The sequence below is a fragment of the Lethenteron reissneri genome, chromosome 33, assembly GCF_015708825.2.
Source record: "Lethenteron reissneri isolate LAM-NWPU_2019-01 chromosome 33, ASM1570882v1, whole genome shotgun sequence".
Lineage (NCBI taxonomy): Eukaryota > Metazoa > Chordata > Hyperoartia > Petromyzontiformes > Petromyzontidae > Lethenteron > Lethenteron reissneri.
In genome coordinates, this window is record NC_083811.1 from 3,277,538 (window position 1) to 3,298,784 (window position 21,247).

The following is a 21,247-nucleotide window of genomic DNA, read 5'->3' on the forward strand; positions in this document are numbered from 1 at the left end:
TTTTTAAACCTTCTATTTCCTAGCCACCGGCCCCAGCCTGCCTGCTGCACCCATTACTTACTACGACAGCTTCATTCTCCGAATGCTGCTCTGCCACATCAATCACGGGGGGCCTCAGCGCACAAGGCAGGAGTGCTCAACCACTCTCTATCGAGCCTCTGGCTTGGCTCCTGAAACTTAAAGAGAACCCCCAAAATGACACTGGCATATCTCTTAATGGTCGGTCACTGTACCCCCCAAACCTGTCAATGTGGTTGGCCCAATGAACTGCCTCCAAACCCCAACACCAAAACCATCCACTTCTCGTATGTTTTCCCTCCATTGAAAAACTAAAACTCGAGAAGACTCAAATTTCTCACAATCCACGAGCACTACTTAAAGATGACGGCAAGCACATCGCTAATGTGGAATGTTGTGCATAACCATCAATTCTGCTGGAAGCTATCACAAAGGGCATACAATATGATTGAGTACATTTCAAAAGAAGTTCTGAATGAAAACTACATTACAAAAGCAGAAGCCACAACTCAACAAAATACAGCTGAATAAACACCATAAGCCTTCGGCTTCTGTCATTATAGGCTACGTTAAGCTGCATCAACTACCGAGTTTACTTGTACATGCTGTCTCTTGCATTCTCATAGCGTAATAAGACTACCAATATTATAGAAAAATGCATTCAAAATTCTGCTACATTAAACACTACCTCTCCTCGTCTCGCTATTCTTGTCCACGCTATTTCTATCAAATGTCCTTCCCCTCGAATGCTAAGAAATGCATCCCAGCATTCGTCAAGTTTTTAAAGGAGCCTAAAACAACATTCAAAACACCGTCAAGCCTGGCAAAGTGCAAATACAATACATAGTAGCTGTACAAGTGCATACAAAGATAGCACCGTTGGATACAAATTTATATAACATGTAGCATTAAAAAGTAGTGGTTACTTTCAGAGAGAAAGCCACGTAAAGCGACTGATGAAACAATCAAGTTCAGCCACCATCTGCCAGGTAATTACTTTCATCTATTTTGTTTTATCCATGAACAGTATTATTAGCACTTCCCCAATACAAAATTAATGACAAGATTAAAAGATCAGCATATATTTTAATAAAGGGCCTTAAAATTCACCTGCATACATGATGGCCTGTGCGGATTTGTCAACATACGGATCATGCCACTGTTCTTGTGTACACAGCCAAGTAAATTAGATATAATTATGCATAGCAGCTTAAAAATACATGTAAAACATTTACATAGAATTACACATAAAACATGCAAAACCTATCACCAATTATAACACCTCCGTTGGCCTCAATAACGAATACAGTAGAGCATTATGCACAAAACAAACTGGTGATTCCTGCAATATTTATTCATACAAACATAAGACGCTTATGTTTTATTAAAGCAGTGCTACCCTCGATGTAATTGCAAAACTGCCCACAAACCGTCACAGCGAATGACGTCACTTGGGCCTGCTTAGCATGTAAAGCTTTGCAGGTTGACCTAAAAACAAAATGCGGCAACAAGCAAACATTGCATTTATTGACATGCATTTTACATGCATATTGGATCACCCGCCTTTGGATAATTTAAATAAGCAACAGCCCTTCACATAAGATTTGCACAGGCATAGCCCCTTTGTCGCACAGAAGTCACAACGGCGACTCCATGAGCGATCACATCCAGTCGCTGCCACTCCGCCACCAATTTCAAAGCTGACAAGGAGCGCAACATTTCTTCGAACGTTACCACTTGGTCCGCGGAATATCAACGCGTTTATTTTTCCATTTGACGCAATCACACCGGTAGCATATGGTGGCAAGTGCACCCGGTTGGATTGGGTGACATTTAGACGCCGCCACACATTCTGTGGGATCTGGGGGCCTTGTAAATAGAAATGCAGTACACGGCGCACAGCTGCAAGCACCGTGGGGGGTCCCTATTATAGCTAATGAGTTTCCACGCAACAGGTGTGCACACGGTATAAATGGCGCACTTATTTTACGATGCTAAAAAAAAACTAATATAATAATAACGGCTTCTAATAATGGCTTCGCAAGATACAGAGTCCACTTGCGTACGGCAAATGGCAACTTGCTAATGGAGTAAGCAATTAATTTTCCTAAACGGGGGAATGTTTGTTGCAGTATTCCTCGCGCAAACTGTAGGGGGAAAGAAATGGATAACCGAGTCGACTATAAACAGCTTGGGCGTGAGAAACAGTGTCGACAAGAAGCCAAGACAGATGGGCACGGGGTAAGGGCGGGCACCAGGGTGGGATAACAACGCAGAAAGATGACACGGGGACCTAAGTGAATTAAATTTTTATCGAGCTTGATGACACGGAGATAGATATGACATTGAAACTTGTCCCAAATCATATTTTTGTTAACTTGTTATCTAATTTCATAATCAACAAATACATAAACAGCCACATACATAATATATAATGGGGCTTTGCAAGTTAAGCTTTGGGGACAGTGAGCAATGTGGCAGGAAATAAGGAGCACCTGGTACGCTAGGTCTCGCGTGAATCACTTGAGTCAATGTAAACGACCTCATGTCTCTAGGGCACTGATTGCCAGGCATTACAGTTGATTGACTATTTAGGAGCTAGGAATGATAAACTACTTTTAAAAAGTCCGTGTTTCAAGATGATATACACTTTGTTTTTGCTATGGCACAAGTCCAAGTCGAAATAATATAGTGAACGGTCAAATAAATGTTTTTCAATGGAGACCATTTCGAGACGATTACATACTAAAGCTCCAACAGTATGAGGACACGATATGCTCATACTGATGGAACACACACTATATCCTCAGCACTTAAATGCTTTTCGTGCTCAGGACTTCTTCTCGTCAATTTTCAATACAAAGCAAGTCGCCTTGCCGATTGAAACGCATTAATTTAAATGTCACGTTGAATGTTTAATGCTCGCCACGAACAGGCAGGATTAATGTCACGACATCTGCACAACGGATTATAAATTAGAACAATGTGGTGCAATACCATTATTGGCATGCTGCTTTCAAAAAGCATCGCGGAAGGCAACGCGCTGTTGCTAATTGCCGGCGCAATGCCTAGATGTGAGCTGTGCCTTAGGCAGGCCAATTCATATTTTGTGCATCCTCACGACTCCCTTGTGGCCCTTCAGGAGCTCCGTCTGCATAACCGTTCTCTACCCAAGCCGCCCGAAGGAGTGAGAGGTGATTTACTTTGAAAGACAGCAGTTTGTAATGAAGCATATGCCGGCCAAACGCATGTCCCTGTGGGCCAAACACGTTACTTTGAACAATCAATGTGCTTTTGTAACGCTACAAATTCTAACGAGGACAACTACAACAAAAGAGGAAGAACATGGTGGGGTGGAGGGGAAAGAGTGACATACGGGAGACAGTGTCATTTATTCACACATTATCCCTTGATTGGCATGCTCCTTAACCGCCACGGGCCTTTTGTGACTCTTACTCAAGATAAAATAGGCTGACCGGTGATATGAAAATTGCAAGCTGGTCCCTAAAGTAGATTTACAAGCAAAATAGAGGGGCTCAACGCGGCCACAGCAGATGAAGGCCTTGCAGAGCCATATTCTCTTTTTGGCTGGGATAATGGGGGTCACGCTGAGCTGTATTCAAAGTGACAGGCGAGCAAGCGAGGCTCCGTGCACCAATACAGCGCCACCAACACCTTGTTATGACTCGAGATTGTGCGCGCCGGAAAAAGGCACCCAACACTGTTTGGAGAGAGAAATCCTGCACGTGCTTCTAAAGGTAAACAAAACGAGAGAGAAGCTCTCCGTTGCACACTCAGGTTTGTGTCTCGAGTTGTTCGCTCGGTGCGTCCGACGTTTCGCTCTAAGCCTCCGGAAGCTGGTTTGGGAACTGAAGCAGCTCCCGGGCTTGCCGTACAACGCATGCGGCACAACCCAAAAAACCACGTCAGAGAAGTATACAGCACGACCGTAAAAAGCTACGCACGCTGTTTAAAAATTAGGGTTGAGTTTTCTTTGTGGATGGCATCAAGAAGCCTGTTTGCATATCTAGACTAAAGGCGGGCTTACAGATTTAAGATGTAAATGTGCGAGAATGGAACCCAGCAAGAACTGGGACAATGTAAAAAAAAGTAAAAATGTACAAAAGTTGTCACGAAATTTAAAAGTGCACGTCAAAACAATACAATTTCACAAAAGGGAACCCGTTGAAATATTTTAAAATGGATATTACATAAAAGGAAACGGAAACGCAACAAACAAAACAACAAATAACTACATCCAAAAATATACAAAAAGGAAAATAAATGTTTGAAATGAAAATCTTCAAAGAGAGACTTCAATACATCAAACACATAACTCTTCTGCGTTCGTTTTGGAGTTATTGCACTCAGGTGGGAATGTGCTGCATTTTTCAAGAAATCAAAATGTGCATCACTTGATACAAAACTAAACGGCAATTTGAACCTATCTGCATAGGTTCATCCGTCTTGAGAAAAAAAACGACGAAAAAAGGGATGAGTATCAGAAAACAAATTAACCTTTTTCACAGCTGCATGGGATACACATTCTGGCAATTTCGGTTTGCTTTTGTTAACTTAATTGGGTGACAAAACAGCTCCACTCCTGTTAAGATACAATTAAATAACAATTTTCAATTTGTCTTATTTATCTACCTAAGGGCATGCGGAGATTAAAAATAACACTCATTTGCAAAGATAAATCAAGGAGGATTATACAAAGGCGTACACATATTGTATTAACATTTAAATGTAGGTATTGATCATTATGCCTTTGACCAATCCCATCCCATTCTAGGAAGCTAAGCAGGACTGAACCTGGATAGTGCTTAGATAGGCAGCCACCAGGCAAAACAGATCGTTATAGGCCGTGGCACTACGTGCTGGGTGGCAGACAGCTAAAAAAGACATTGTGGTACTGCACACCAATATTCCTCGCCTTCACTCACCCCCACACTGGCCAGCGTGTACCCCAAAAACACCCCCCAGCGACACGCAGTGTTGGGGAGGCCCTCATCTAGCAGTGGATTGACAAAAATGACTGCACCGCACATGCGGAAGAGATGCAAGATGAAATTGGAGAGTTTGGAGGTCAATAAATAAATAGACAAGAAAATGGGAAAGGCCTTTGCCAAGCAGTGGGGAGTGAAATGCTGCCAACAACAACAGCAACTGTCTATCCAGCATCGTCTTTTGCACGTTGCATTCGGCCTGCAAATCACTCCCTTACCGAGTGACTCCTGATTATCTCAAATCCCCCCTTTTGTTCTGGCGTCGTGAGATGCGCTCCGAGGCACAGTATGATGATGGTGGTTGCTGTCAGAGAGGAAGGGTGAAGAGAGGTGGGGGCGGCAAAATGTGGCGGCACTCACTCGGGTTCATCGTCGTCGTTGAGCCCCGTATGGGACACGGCTGGGGGCGCGGCGCCCCCCTCCCCGTGCCGCACGTGCTGGTAGCGCAGAACGCGCTGCCGGATGCTGTCCCTGCGCGTCAGGTGCTGGATGAGCCGCTGGGCGTAGTAGGCAGCGGGAGACAGCCTACCCATGGCAGTACCACCACCACCGTCGATGACGATCGATTAATAACACCAACAACAGTTTCAAACACGCCGAGTTGTCTTGGGAGAGATGCAACTTCACTGGATTCTATCAGAATGTCGAATTGTCTGGCGGAGGCATAAATTGATGGCTGACTTACATCGTCCTCCTTTGTCAATCAACTGCTTGGATTGGTTCTTTTTTAGTTACGTTCATTTTGTTGAAACCAGGTGAGAAATAAAGAGGCCAGGATGGTCTAATTTTCAAGGGTGGTCTGGGTCATCAAAACAACAACAGTAAAGCCTTGGATTAAGGTTTTCCCACACCGTCACGGAGGCTGTTTGACCATACTTCGCCAAGCTGATCAGTGCACGCTCGTGAAGTGAAGGGAGGGGGGGACTGGAACCAGTTAAAATCACTCGCCCCGGATATTAGCAGTGGCCAGGATACAAACTCAGGTCACCAGTTGTACAGCTCAATGCACTAACCACTGAGCCACTGATGAATTTTATAACGCCAATATTAAATATAAATTTCAACTACATTCTGGATTTTTTTAAAATGCAGAGCCCAAACCACAACTTAAAATAATTGAGCATATATCATACAGCATAATGAAATCTGTTGTATCCCATATAACAATTATGTTGAGAAAATGTCAACAAATTTTGTTATACAATACTCTACTGATAGTCATACTTCAACACATGCATTATTCAGAACAACAGAGAAGCTGTAATATCAAATTAAGTGTTCCAAAAAAACTATATCCTATTCTCACTCACCTCTATTTCCTCAATTTGACACCAATACAGCTTTAATAATCATCATGGGTATACATAAGCCACTGTTTTTCCCAGTTTAATCCCCCAAAGTTTTTTTTCTTTTATGAGCTTGTTGCATGCAATTTCTATTTTGGTAATATTTACCGAGACCCAATTTTGCAGCCCACTTTCTGGGCCGTTTCAATCACTTCCTGCGGTTCCATTTGGACATCGATGAAAAAGAGCTTCATAGCCGAGCGAATTCCTCCAGTCTAAATAAAGATTCTGATTCTGTAAATCCAAGGCAATTAATACTTGTCCAGGCATTTTCATCCCTTTATTTCTGGAATCTGTTTTTTCTGAAAATATATTTAAAAGTTGCTTGTGAATTGCCACAGTGAGAGCGTGCGTATCTCCTTGCTTCACTCCTCGTCATTTTTTTCTTCGCTAGTCTCATCACGCAACGGCAGTGTAGCTAATTCTATCTTTAGAAATGGTCTTCAAAACTTCCCAATACTCTTTTTGTAATGGCCTTGGACCTGTGAGAGTTTGGTTGACTAACCAGTTTCCACTGAATAAGAGGTCTTTTTATAGACTAGAAACGGATGATGCACAATGGTATTTGAAAATGTGTCCTTTTACCGACAACCAATTTGAGAATGAAAAGCAAAATACCACTGTGCCTCAAGAATAAATTCTTCAATTGGCGCACATTACCCAGTATGACATGGATCAGAAAGAGACAAGGACAAAGGATTTGGACCAAATTTAAACAATGAATAGACAAAAAGAGAAACACATGTATTAGGGAAACAAACACAAGTTATGCATTTCAAATTGACCGTTAAGAAAACAACAAGGGCTTTGGGGGGAAAAGGCAATATTGCTAGAGGACTGATGGACGATGAATGACACCAAAAGGTAGTACTGGTGACAAAGCAGCAAACACGGCTAAGAGTATGACTGCCGTGGAGATGGAGCGACGAGATCTGCTCGTTTGCAAGAGCGACACAGACCGTGTCATAACGGGAACGCGTGGGATGACGAAGGCGGAGAGGCCTTCGTGCACCAATGGACAGAACTTGGGCGGATAATGAAAGAAGCTGTATCGTGTTCAGAATTTTCAAGGCGACTTATTTAGCTCTAAGGCTGTTGCGGTTATGTAACACCTGTAAACATTTGGACAGACAGACGAATATATGCAGTGAACTATGACATAATGTGGAGGGCTAAAAGCAAGAGATTCATAAATGAAAATTAAGAATTATTTCCATGCGTCACAGGGCATCTGCCACAATCGTCATTCATACCCATTATCACGAGGCACCTGGATCAAGGCCATAAGTGACGCAGGCAAAGGCATTACTTTCATCTTCACTTCTGGTTGTTGTGAAGAGTGGATTGTTGTCTTAAGTTGAATGCTTTTTTCTCAATTAATGTCACACACAGCTCTCTTGAAATAACAAAATGACGTCAAAATCGCTTTAAATGAAATTCAAATTTTCTCCGCTGCAATACGGAATGCAACATATTGTCCCTGTTCTTTGGTTCTTTCGGTTAAGTCACGTATAAAGATAAAATAATAATAATAAATTTAATATTTAATTTACTATTTTATCTTTATACGTGACTTAACCGAAAGAACCAAAGAATAATTACTGCAGTCACGAAAGCTCCAAAATTGAGATATTGTCCTTGGGTACAAAAATTTCCGGTCTCCTATGAAGAATATTTAGAAACAATGCTCGATTCAAAATTGCTCCTTCGGTGACAGCAAAATGGTCTAAATTGCATGCTACTGCAGTTACCAATATTTACCCGGGGTCATTTTCATATTCATGCCAAACTTTATTCGAAATAATAATTCAGTTAAATGTAGATTACTGGGATGGCTTGAATAAAATCCCCCTTGAGAAGTGGCACATTGCCCGCATAACAAAATCCAATGAACAATTACCCAACAATTTCCTGTGTGCAGTGGGTGGTTTGGGCACGAGCTCACCAGGCTTGCAGTTACGGAGATCGAACGTTGAACAGAAACATGCACTTCAAAAGTTAAACTTCGTATTTTTTTTGTTTATTCACCAACATTTATTATTTTCAGAATGTATGCATGTATGTTGAACTTATTTTTCACCGTACATAGCCAACCGTGCTAATTGGAAGTATGTGTTTTTGATATGTATCTATTTATTTATAAGGTAAAAAAATGTAAATGGCAACCAAGATTTGAGTTCGATGCAAAATGCTATTTTGAGTTGATTAGTCGTTTTGTAGATGCCCTCCTGTTTTCTTCGATGGACTTTACATGTGCCCTCTGTCCCAAAGCAGATTATACAAATTATATTATTTGCTGATGCTGCATTGGCAGTGGTGCACAAGCACAATTACCAACAACAACCGCCATACGCCACTAAGTGGTGGTGACGTCACCACGGCGCTTGTGCCAGGCTATGTGCACGTTAAGGCCACGTGAAGTGTCAAACGCCCGCTGGCAGGAGGTCACGGGATAGACCCAGGTGCCATGGGTTGACTGACTGGGATGACTGGGCGATGCACCACCTGTTTCCCCTACTGTGCCAACTTGCTGTGTTTTAGCCACCCGGCGCTCTGCTTGTTGAATCTTCACAGAACATGTATGTTGAACTTCTTTCACACCGTACTTAGCCAACAGTGCTAAGTGGAGGTGCGGGGGAAGGACAACAAACTAAACACAAAAAGCAGTTCTAAAGAAATTCGTTTTCAATTTAAAATACATTCATGGACTGCAACGCACCATATACATGGCTTGTCCTAAATTTGCAAGATAATAATATTTTGAGGCGTGTTATATGTACAATGTCAAATGTGCATTGTTTTCCAGTGTTAATTCTCAAACAAATGCACGCTTGTGATAAAAGTATTTCATTGAGAAACAAAACTTGTTGTAAATCAATGCGTCCCGTCATGTTGGAGGTGACTGCGGCAAAAACTATAAATTTCCACTAAAACTACCGATTAGGTAGACCCTAAAGATGATCTAAGGGGCATGACAAAAGAGATAAAGTCACAAGCTCACTAAAGTCACATTAAGGTACATTTTATAGTTACAGTGGCATTATAACAGGGAGGAAAAAACTTGAACGCATAAAGCCAATTTTTAATTGAAGAACAGATAATCTCACTCGAAAAGACGTAGCCACAAAGGCAATTTGACACTTTCATATGCATGACTGCAAGCATGCTTATTTCCGCACACACATAAATGCTAAGATGGCCTCTCTAGACTTGAGCACATTTATTATTATTAAACATGTGGCATTTGAGAGTATTATCTCGCACTCATTTTTTCTTTCCCTCCCCCCCCCCCCCCAAGTGTTCCACGGTGCAATGAATATAATCCAATTTTCCAGCCACAGGCGGCAGGGAACGTGGCAGAGAATGCAGATCTTTTTTATCGCAAACCATTAATCCCGACATCAAAGCCTGCCTAAAGAGGTCGCAGATGTTCCTATGAAAGGTTACAAGCCACAGCTTCAAAAGTGTGTCACCGAAGCAAAATTGCGCGTTATTTCGGCCTCAACAAGGATGAAACAACTCCCTCCTTGAAAAAATATTGGAAGGCTTTACTGCTGAGAACTGTTTTACACAATAAGACAACCGCACGACCCTGCATCATACCTCTAATTACATAAGGACATCCCCGTCTGCCCATTATTGTTTTAATAATATGTTAAAACAATACTATAATTCAAAGCGTTATTTACATTTCAACAGGCCGTATCTTTACTGTGGACATCCTGGAAAACCTCGCCGAATGCGGGGGGGTTGCGTTCCTAGAAAACGCCGAGGTTGGGCAAAACAGTCTTCGACAAATAACAAATAAGGTTACATTCTTGAGTCTGGAATTATCACCCCCTCCCTCTTTGCTGAACTAATTCTACATGATGTTCCCACAGTCTCAAGTAAAAAATAAAAACAAGAAACAGAATAAAGGTAAATAAAATAACATTAAATACAATCAGACATAAAATGTAAGAAAAATAAGTGAAATAGGTTTTTATTTATTTACGATGAATGATGACGGTGAAGATATAACTTGACACGCTCACGCGCAACACAAATGTTCACACACACTGCCACGTGCATCTAGCCATCCCCTTGTTGAAAGATTCGGTGTTAAGGGGCAAGCGTCGGGCTGGCAAGTCGGTGTGAGGGGTGAGCGTTGGGCACCAGTGCGTTTGGTAGGAAAAGTTATGGAGACGGAGATTGTGTGTCGAGGTAAAATGGAAGAAAAAAAAGAGCGTGCACAAACAATGAATGGGAAGAGACTCAACATCCTTCATTACAAAGATGATGATATTGGTGGGGGGGGGGGGGGTGTAGGGGGTTCAGGTCTTAGGGGTCAGTTGGGAGAACCCTGAGACCATTCAGGAGAGTGCCGAGACGGCAGATGAAAGGGTGAGGTGGCTGGAGACCTGCCGTGTGCTGATGGCGGTGGGGCTGGGGTAGCGTGCTGGTGGTGGGACACTACCTTAGAAAAACACTTGACCATTGACCTTTGTCCGCAAAATATACAGTACCCATAATATAGGGGGGTTTTTTTGGGGTTAGATTGTGTAAATATAAATGTGTCGTTAAACCCGCCACCACCCGACAGCCAATTAGTAGGGTTTGTCACGTAAACAGAACATGCCAATGTGTTACAAGTATGGCACACCGCTGTGTTGGAGAGAAAAGCCACAACCTTTACAATCCGAGTACGACGTTTCGCCAATAATTACAACTAGCATCATCAGGCGACAGACAGATTTGTGGAGACATCCTCGTTTCGTTCTTTAGAGTGATAGATGTGATGACGTCACTTGTGAGCCCTTTACGTGTGAAAGAGGGATATTAATTAAGGCAAAAAAAATTCAATGTGTATACATTGCCAGTTGGGCTATTCATATGGTCATCAACGCACATTATGCATGCAAATTGTTCTTGTACCTCCTGTCATTTGCGTGCAATAAAAAACCAGTAACTGTTGGTGTCTCCGTACAGGTAATCCCCATTCATGTACAGATATGTATTTAAACAATGTATTATATGATGATTCGCTTCCAAGCAGCACTAAGCCTGTAGCTATCTGAAAGGTTAAAATTATTTTAAAATCTCTCAATTTCGATAGATTCTCTAATTAGTCTTGGCCAGTAGTAATTAGTTTTGCACAGAGCTTCAACATTATGAAAATAAATTGAATGTCCTTTTTGGCGCGCGTGTTCTGCCACTGCCGACAGTTGTATTTGTAAGTATTTAATGTTCCTTTGGTGTTCTTTTGGTCTCGTGCTGATCATTCGTCATGTCTGCCCAACGAACATATACAGTAATGTAGAGTACAAGCGGACCGCACAGCATATACGGCACAATACCAGCGGACTGTGCACAATTATTCGATGTGGAGATAAGAACTTGAGCAGCGTCAAACTGCGCAGAGCCGAAATATCACCCCCGTGTGTGTTCCAAAAAAGAGACCCCGTTAAGCAACCCATAGATAGTCGGAAAACGCGTTCGACAAAGCCGCGTGTTCAGGGAGATTTCCCTGTACCACGTCCTTTTAATGCGAATTGTGTTTTGGACTGAAGTAGACGAGTGAGTGATGTCCGTGTACTTTAGTACCAAGGGCACGACCATTATATATTTCCTTCTCTGACATCAACAGTGGTCTAAAATAAAGAATGACCAAAAAATTACAGGCTCGTTTGTTCGAATGCTTTTTTTAAACTTCTGTAATTACGAAGCTGTTCAGACCCCAAACGGTAACAAATCGAATCGTAAAGTGGTACATTATGAGAACCTACTTCACTTGCAAGCAAAACAAAGATTACGTTTCGTGCCAGTGGCAAAGTTTGCAATTTTATATTAAAAATCATAAATTTAGATTTAACAATTTCCTACGAGAAACCCCCTTTAAAAAGTATTCGTGCAAAACAAGTGAGGGCCATTAAACCACAGACTTTTATAGCTGCAGCAACTGCACTTATATTTTAACTAACACCCAACCTTTGAAATATTTTGGCAAAAAGCAACAGTTCCTTTCTAGACAATTCTGCTTGTAGACGTCAATGTCTCACTTGCGTTTCAAACGCAAATTTGGCTGATAAAGCCGCCCATCTGCAGAGAAGCTCATGTGGCATATTCTCACGAGGGTAGGACAGACCTGGCACAGAACCTGGCCACTAAGAAAAAAAAAACTTGTCGCACCTCTTTGCTCAGAGCAATGTTGGCAACAAAACGATTTCGTAATCGTGACTACTATTTCGGCATCTTAGGTCAGCAATTGAGTGGCAAGGTTACCCTCGTCAACGTAAGGTGCAAGTTCATCTCAATATACATAAAATAAGGACCTTATTACAAACAGCAATGTAAATCAAATACTGATGTGCTATACAATTTGGGGCTTAAACTAAGGACGTGCAATTTGCGACTAAAATGTCCTCTAGATTTCAAGTTGCAAGTATAACAACGACCTGAACTGAAACACGGAGTGCTCTGACGGTTTGAAAATGTCATTGTGAAGGTTTAATAAAAGCCATTCTTTTCTACTCACAAAATTCAGTGGATGCAACTCTAAATGTATAAGCAATGCTGCCAGCTTGGAAGGCCAGCCCAGTAATTATTTTGTCCTTTAAAGGAGACAATAACGCTTTTGTAAAAGACAGTTCTGAACAACAGTCATAGCCACGAAATACAAACGACAGACATGATCATCACTTCCAATACCGGAGACAGCGCTGGGCACAAAACAAAACGAGGCTCAACGAGGAGAAGATGCGTCACTGCTCGCATTTTTTAGGCAGGTTTCGGTTGTGATGTGAACAACGGAGGACCCCAAGTGACAGTTTCCAAGCAAGCGGCAGTGGGGATTCATGGAGTGCAAAGAGACACGTGGGATTGAGTGGTGGTAGAGTGCATAGCACATGACACTACGAACCTGGCGACCTGAGATCGATTCCCTATCATGGCTAACATCAGTGACACAGACAAACTGAACAGTGGTCCCTAAATGGTGACAATAAATCAAGTTTAAGTTCTGCCATACTATTATCAGTCTATGAAAACTTCACAGAATGAGCCCAATCTTGTCAAATTTTGCAAGCTAAGCAGGTTTGATCCTGGATAATGCTTGCATGGGCAACCACTGTGCATAATACATGTGCCATAGGCTAATGCGGAACTACAATGTCAGCACCACGCATCCCACTTACGGCAACGCATAAAGACCAGTATGCAGCGCCCTGACCGGCAAGCCATGGGAAAACCCTCATCCAGCAATGGACAGGTAAAAGGGTGGTGCATGTGGAGGCAGACAATACTATCAGGCACAGGGCAGAACAGCTGGCGCCCACCTGGCTGGGTCGGGGTACAGAGGGTGTTCCCTGGCCCCAACGCCATCGAAGCTGGTGATGGCACGGGCGAGCGCGGCCGTGGACGGGCTGACAGTTTCACGTTCCGTAGCCTGCAAGAGCCTCCTGTAATGGCAGCAACATCACGGGGCGTAACGCCACACGGCCAAAGAGAAGTGACCGCATCGCACTGGTAAATCAGCACAGGAAATGAAATTCCACAGAATATAATTGCAAGTTTTGTAACCAGCAGGCAAATAGGCATCTCTTTGGCAAATTAACCATCACACTTATTGATGCATGCTGGAAACACTGTGCGTACTTGCACCATGAAGCGATTTAGTTTCAATTTGCGGAAGGCTAGAGAAGACTTATTACAGTCCACGCTGACCGCAAATTCTCTGTACGATCTTGAACGTGACGATAATCAAGGGCGACTCCTCGGCACCGTGCTTATTTTTAACACTTCAGTTAACCGTCAGCAACTGATGACATGCCACCATATATGACGCAGGAAAAAAACATGAAGCCAGGTTTATTTAACGAGCTGCATATTATATATGGGAGTTGGGTTTTTTTAGCTGTGGGCTATGTCTTCTATTTAGATTTTTTTTATTATGACACTTGCATGCTAAAATAAGCCCAAACATTTAGAGACCCTGATGTAGGCCCAAAAAGAGATTGGATATAACGAGACGAAAAATGTAGGGCTTGGGAGAAAAGCTCATTAGCCACTTAATAAAAGACTTCCTCAGAGGTCAATTTAAACCAGACAATTGTGTAGCAGTTTTCACTTCACAAATGCAAAAGCAATTAGGTGACAGCGTAATTTACCTTCTCAATTATTCACCTTAAATTGACCTCATTTAAAATGCTTTTACAATTCATTTTGGCACAATTCATGTTCAGGAAACAATTCACCAAGCGGGTTCAATAAATGAGCTTCAACACGCGGGGTTCAGAACCACTGTGGTCCTCAAACAAAGGCGGTGGCAACACGTTCATTAGTTGCGCAACATTTAATAAGTGGACAATTAACACACGGAGATAAATACGGATGCAAACATTCAAAAAAATATGCAACATAGTTTAGAAATTATTACATTTCACGAAGGTTATGATTTAGAGACCGCGCAGAATAGCTTTTGGTAACATAACAAGCGTGTCCCTTATTAGTCACTACGGGTCTATGTTTAATTACCTGCACCAGTGCAGGGTTTGCCAATACATTTAATATCGGGGAGGCCAACAAAACAGGCTCCTTGGAAACGTCTGTTTGCCGAACCTCCCTACAGCGGCCTCACCAATCAATCATTATCAAATTAATGCAGGCCACCACTGCCACCACGAACAAAAGAACAGCTGCGGCCAAAGAAGGCAATTCTCCCAGCACTGTGAGACACACTGGATTTAATTATAATGGGACCTTTATGCCAGTACCAAAATATGAAAAAATAAGAATAGGTTTTACCCTTTCTAGCATTAAAACGTGTGGTCAATGCAGACTTGATTCCTTGCAAAAGGGTATCTATTTGGTGTTTGAACATCTTAACACCTATATTCTTGGTTCTTTCAGTAAAGTCACGTAGAAGGGAAACAATACAATAATAAAAATATATACAATTTAATTGTTTTATATTTTTATTATTGTATTGTTACAATTTAATTGTTTTATATTTTTATTATTGTATTGTTTCCCTTCTACGTGACTTTACTGAAAGAACCAAGAATATGAATCCCTGCAGTCACGAAAGCTTTAAATCAAAACACCTGTTTTATTGCCAGAAATGGGTAAAACATATTCTTATTTTTCATACTGGATTTAATTGTTTGTGGTCAACATTCGTGGGTGCTTAATCTAGGCCTTGCCACTGTTGCCAACAAGTTATAAATCATCGCCACTGGGAATGTAACAATACAATCGGTGTTATTTTTTTATTGTAATAGTTGACAAAAACACATTATCATCACACCCAACTAGTCATTTAAACCTTAAAATAGCACACTTCCAAAAGCAGGCCAGCTGCGCTGGGCCAAGTGAGTGCAAGCAATTTGCAAAAAAGGTCAGCATTGTGCGACATACAGGCAATGTCGGTAAGCCCATCTCTGCAACACTCATTCTGGGAGGACAAGCCATGGTCGTGGCAGCTCGTCAAAAGACCTGCTATTTATGTCCACTGACCACGCGCACTGTATGTTTGCAATCAACATTTGCGAATAATCTTAATGCCCACCGGGGCAGGGGGTGAGAATTGCAGATGTATGGAATCTAATCAGGGGTTTCCCAACATTCTTCAGTGACAAATTGGTTCAATGCAACAGGACATGATATGGTTGACATATAAAATTGACCAAGTGTAACAAAACTATTTTGCTCAAGCTCGGGAAAAATTCAATAAAGACAGGGCAACATTAACGTATATTATAATGGACTGGAACATCTGAAGGACATAACAACACGATAAGCACCCGCTACAATAAGCAGCTGTCACATGCCTTTCCGCAGCTCATTCATCACACACAGCACACAGGAAGACCGGGAATAATATCTTGGACATGGTTTATAATCCTCCTACTCGTATCACACAGGACAGGCCCAGGCATTTGGCCAATAAATCAAAAACGGGTTAGACTTACCACAACTTATAACAAAAGCAATATTAACTGAAATCGAAATCCAATTTCGAACAGGTTAAGTCCAGGGACGTGCAGAATCTTCCAAGATGTATTACACCTACAGAGTACATGCTGCATTCTCATCCATCCCATGTAATTCAAAACACCTCTGTGGGAAATGTGCTGTGTGCATCTGCTGCACATTGCTGCCCTCTGCTGGCTGGCTACGTTACAAGTGCAGCAAAAACATACTTAAGTTGCACGATTGTTTATATTCCATGAGGCAAGCTGAATAACCGATTAGCCGTCAAATGCTGACGACACGTTAAACAGTCCGTGCTTATTAGTTCTCCTTTCTTTCAAACGGCGCTGCTTAGTTGAAGAGCGGTTGCGTCATGATGTTGATGTCGGGGTCAATCTCGCATTGGTGATTATGCCAAGCTGCCAAACTAAACTATACGGCAGCTTATTGCCTGAAAGCCCCTCATTTTAATGCAAAGATCAAAGAGATATTGAAGACAAAGGCTTAACTTTGATTCAAAGCAAAACCTAAATATAATGAAAGCAAAGGCATTGATCTCCGAAAGTTTAGTTTTATGACAATATGGTCATAATTACAAAAAGGTTTTTCTAAGTTTATTTAAAAATCAGATGTATTATTTTAAAAAAATTTGCTTAAACGGTGCCAAGGGTGATTTGATGGCATGAGCAGGTGCCCGTTTATGGGTGTGAAAGACACTGGCAAGTGCTAATTCATAATCGAAGCCACCTTACTAATGGCAGGGTGAAGCCAAATGAATGTCAACATGCAGGAAATAAAAAAAAAGTACAACTCCAACCAAACTGACAATATGATTACGATGGACTAGAATCCCTGTAGATAATTGAAGCCATTACGAAGGACAGAGATGTCTTGGCAATAATTTTCAACCCACGCTCCTTATCCATTTGTCAGCTGCAATAAACACTTCACCCCCCCACCCCCCCCAAATTGTCTGCATTTAGAATTTCCAAACATCTGCGTTTGAATCCCACTGCGACATACGGTGTTCGATCGACATCGTGATTTCGCAGTGTCAAAAATATATTTCATCAAGGTCTAAAAGTAGATGCGGCTTTTAGATTTGAAATACACACGGGTAAAGCATGCAATGGAACAAGGACAACCACGTGAACTATATTAAAAACAGCCCCATTCCAGATATTTGAAGTACATAGCTCCAAGCGACAATTACATTTTATGACAGAGGGATGTTTGGTATTACCAAGCATAACAAGCTATTGCCAGGGTTTGTTATCTGCCCCCAAGTCGACGTGAGCCAAGCCCCAAATTGCCCTAAGGGGCAGCACTTACTGACAAAATTAAGTTAAGGTAGTGCAGCCGGGGGAGACGCAATTAAACCAAGGTAGGATAACCTCAAAAAACCTCGCGAGGAGGAGTGGAAAGGGAAGCGCGCCTTCCATCGTTTCCGATGGCGGCTACGGAATTCACACCTGTGCAGAGGATCGTCGCGCTCCGCGTCGTGGTCGTCCGTCTCCTCCCTCGCTCCCCTGCCGCCGCCGCCGCCACCACCCGCCTGCGTTCGCTCCATGGTCCGCGTGTACGCCCGTTCCCTGGTCCTTCCGTCGCGGACGCTCACCGGCCCGCCGCCGCCCGCTCCCAGGGCGGTTACGGCACCGGATCCGGCACCCGGGCCGCCAGAGCCAGAGAGGCGATCGCTGAATTGCCGAGAACCGTAGAGCAGGCCCAGGCGGTTTCCATAGCGCGATGGGACCTCCATTCCGGAACCGAGGCCTGTGCATTCGACGGGAATCCACACAGAAATGAATGGCTGCTCCACTGCTAAGTAGAATGTGTGCTGTTATACAGATGTGTTTCTAGTAGACATGCAGTAATAATGCCATGATTAGTTTCTCAGAAGGCATTCTTGTGCTCATAATACATGCATCGAATAGCATGTGTGTGTGTAGGAAAAAAAAATGTAACACATATGCACATTGTATGGCAATGTTATATTTGGGTTAATTCAGTCAGCAGAACTGCAAAAAACAAGAATAAAAGAGCACTGCAAATGAAACGGTAAAAATTAGACAAAAAGTTGATTCAGTCGAATTGTGACCACGAATCTTAACAGTTAAAATAGCTTAAGAGGGGGTAACTGAATAGTTACGTACCAAGTTACCAAAGTGTGCACAAAGGGAATAGGAATGACTTTAGTGCTATTTTTGATTGTTGGTGCTACGAGCAATCTGAAAAATGATCCCACTTGCGTGTCTCACCAGCAGGTGTAGCGTAGCGTCCCACGGCCCCACGTGGAGGCAGGAAAGGTGCGGTTCCTCCCAGGCCAGGGGCATCATACGAGGAGGAGCTCACGTGCGCCATGCCCCCTACGCCCGCACCAACGCCTTCGTCACTGTTGTCCGGTCCAGGGTAAAAAGGAGACAAGTGCGGCGGTGGCGGAGGTGGCGGCGGCGGCGTTGGCGCCGGCGGCTGCTGCTGCTGCCCGTGAGAGAAGCGTTCCCAACGACGAGCGTCCGAGTTGAACGTCAAGAGGTTGTGGCAGGCGCGACAGCGGTGAAAGTGAACGGAGCCTGAAGAAGAGCCCATGGCTGCCGACTCATCCTCGTCACGATGCTGCTGCTGCTGCTGAGGTAGGTCATAAAAGTCAGGAGACTGAACGGGAACGTCCAAAAATGACTGCGACGGTTGGAGTCTGCCCGAAAAATCTAATTCCGCTCCGTTGTTGTTGTTAAGATTGTCGTCCACGGTGGAGTCTCCGGAGAGACTGGGGTATGCGGGAGCTGGGTTTTCTAAATGCGTCGTTCCTAGGTACATATCGATGGTGCTCTGCACGTCGGCATGGTCTTCCCTTACCCCTGCACGGTCACTGTCGCGGCTGGCGCCAGTGGTCCAGCTCGTGCCCGAAGCCGCGCCGACGCCGTCTGGTGCCGCGTCTCGCAACAGAAAGCCAGGCTGCTGCACTGCGGTCTCCGAAACTGGAGGGAGCGTGACAGCAGGATCGGCGGTCAGTGCCGACAGCAGGCGGGGGGCGGTGACCGTGAAGTCGGGCCGGGAAGACTGAGCGCCGTAGGCAGCCTCCTCGTCGTCTGCGCCTTCCGCTTCGGCCGCGACGCTGCCAGTGGCCCCGAGCACAGTGCGCGTCCAGCCGGTGCTAGATATGACGCGGTTCGCCTGGCTGGCGCTTGATTGACGAGCGCTGCCTGCCACCGCGAGGTTCCTTGGCAGACCCGAGCCCTCGGACCTGTGGGGACGAGGCGGCGTGGGTGGAGAATCCAGCCCGGAGCGACTGGTGCTGGGAATCGCCTGATCGGCCTCGTAGGTGGCTGGCGCAGAGTCGCGACTCGCGCGGGGCATTGAGATGCGGGGCTGGGGCACAGTGGAGTACGGCAGCCCCACAGAAGCGGCCGACGTTGCTGGGTATGCCGCGAAGTTCGGTGCGCCGCTGCCGCCGCCGCTGGCGCCACCGCTTTGCTGCGATGAACTTTGAGGCTGCGCACTGAACTCAGAAGGAAGCGAGCGCTGCTGCGAAGCAGACAGGCTCCTCGAGCGGAGCAGCGGAATGGAGGGAGCGGTGGTGAAGTGACCCTGGCTTGTCGGCATGGTGGACGAGGAAGATGTGGTGAGATAGCCAAAGCGATCGCGAAGCACCGTGTAGACCGATGTACGACTCGTCTCCCGAGGTGACTGGAACGAACCTACAAAGTAAGGGGACGTCCTGCTCGCCCCTTCCATTGGCGAAAACGAAGCAGACTGACTTAACGAGTTGTAGCCGAAGGGCAGGCTGCTACTGCTGCCGCTGCTGCCGCCACCGCCACCACCGACATCGCCCGTCGGAGCGAACATGCTGGAGGAGTAAGGAGGGGTTCTGCCCCCCGCATCCCCGTGCAATGAGGAGCCTCGGTCAGGAGCGCCCGCATGGCTGGATGCGCCGTCTGCCCCCACACCAGAACCCGCCCCACCAGGTGGCCGGAACGGAGGCATGTGCAAGTAGTTGTGCAGCATGGGCGCTCGGCGGATCAGCTGAGCGTGCAGCATCAGCCGCTGCCGGATTGAGACGTCGGGTGAGATCTCGGTGTCCTCCTCGGGCTGTTAAAACACACCACACACGCGCACACACACAGGCTGACAGTGTTAAAGTTGCATTTCCACATCTGCTATTTTACATGCAGTCACATTTTCGATTATACGGGATAATCAGGGGGTGGGGGGGGGGAAGAAATGGCCTGGATAATATAAAAACCCACCATGCAAAATATATGCAAATTAGGCTATTGAAACATTTTTAGTTTCCTGTGTAGAATGGGGGTGAAGAAGATATATAATGTGTCGTCTGTGTGTATTGCTTCTTCAAGTAATCGGTTTACTTTGCTGCTGACGTGTTTGCAGTCACCTCCGCAGCAAGCCGCTGACCTCCAGCGAGGAGCGGATCATAATTAACAAAGTGAGCATAAAGTAATTTACTTAATTATTCGCAGGTACGGTTAATCCACAATCGGGATATTCTACGATTAGATAATAAAACGCCAACAAAAGGTTGATCAATAAAAAAGTTAAACTTTGTTGTCTGCTTATTACTACACCGGCTTTTGTGCTCGTTTCACCAGGTAAGATTTCAAGAGACCAGGGTGAGCCTCATTTGCAAGAGTAACACGGGGCATTATTTTGCCAGTGGGGGGGAGGGGGAATGATTACTATGTATGGCACAGATTGAATAATTTGCGCGTCATTTTAAAATTTGGAAAATGGCGCAGGCACACATTTGGCCTACTTTTAGCGAATGACGTCGGGAGGGGAATTTTGACGTCGACTGTGGAAGCATACTATGGTGCACATTTGTACGGTCGATACACACGCAGTAATCACCAGGGTAGCCGTTGGATTCGAGCCGTGAACCTCTGCTCCAAGCAGTCAACGCACTACTTCTCG

General features: G+C 44.3%; 1 protein-coding gene across 5 annotated transcripts in view; it reads right to left on the bottom strand.

Moving 5' to 3' along the window:
- LOC133350204 (activating molecule in BECN1-regulated autophagy protein 1A-like) overlaps positions 1 to 21,247 on the bottom strand; it is a 99,363-nt gene that overhangs the window by 61,198 nt on the left and 16,918 nt on the right. For 3 of the 5 annotated variants that reach the window (XM_061564302.1, XM_061564305.1, XM_061564306.1), the window contains exons 7-10: positions 18,580 to 20,407; positions 17,794 to 18,094; positions 13,687 to 13,809; positions 5,388 to 5,552 (exon numbers count right to left, since the gene is read on the bottom strand). In XM_061564302.1, the coding sequence (XP_061420286.1) occupies positions 5,388 to 5,552; positions 13,687 to 13,809; positions 17,794 to 18,094; positions 18,580 to 20,407 (2,417 nt within the window). The remainder of the gene's footprint in view (positions 1 to 5,387; positions 5,553 to 13,686; positions 13,810 to 17,793; positions 18,095 to 18,579; positions 20,408 to 21,247) is intronic. The other 2 variants (XM_061564304.1, XM_061564303.1) reach the window with 2 other exon arrangements.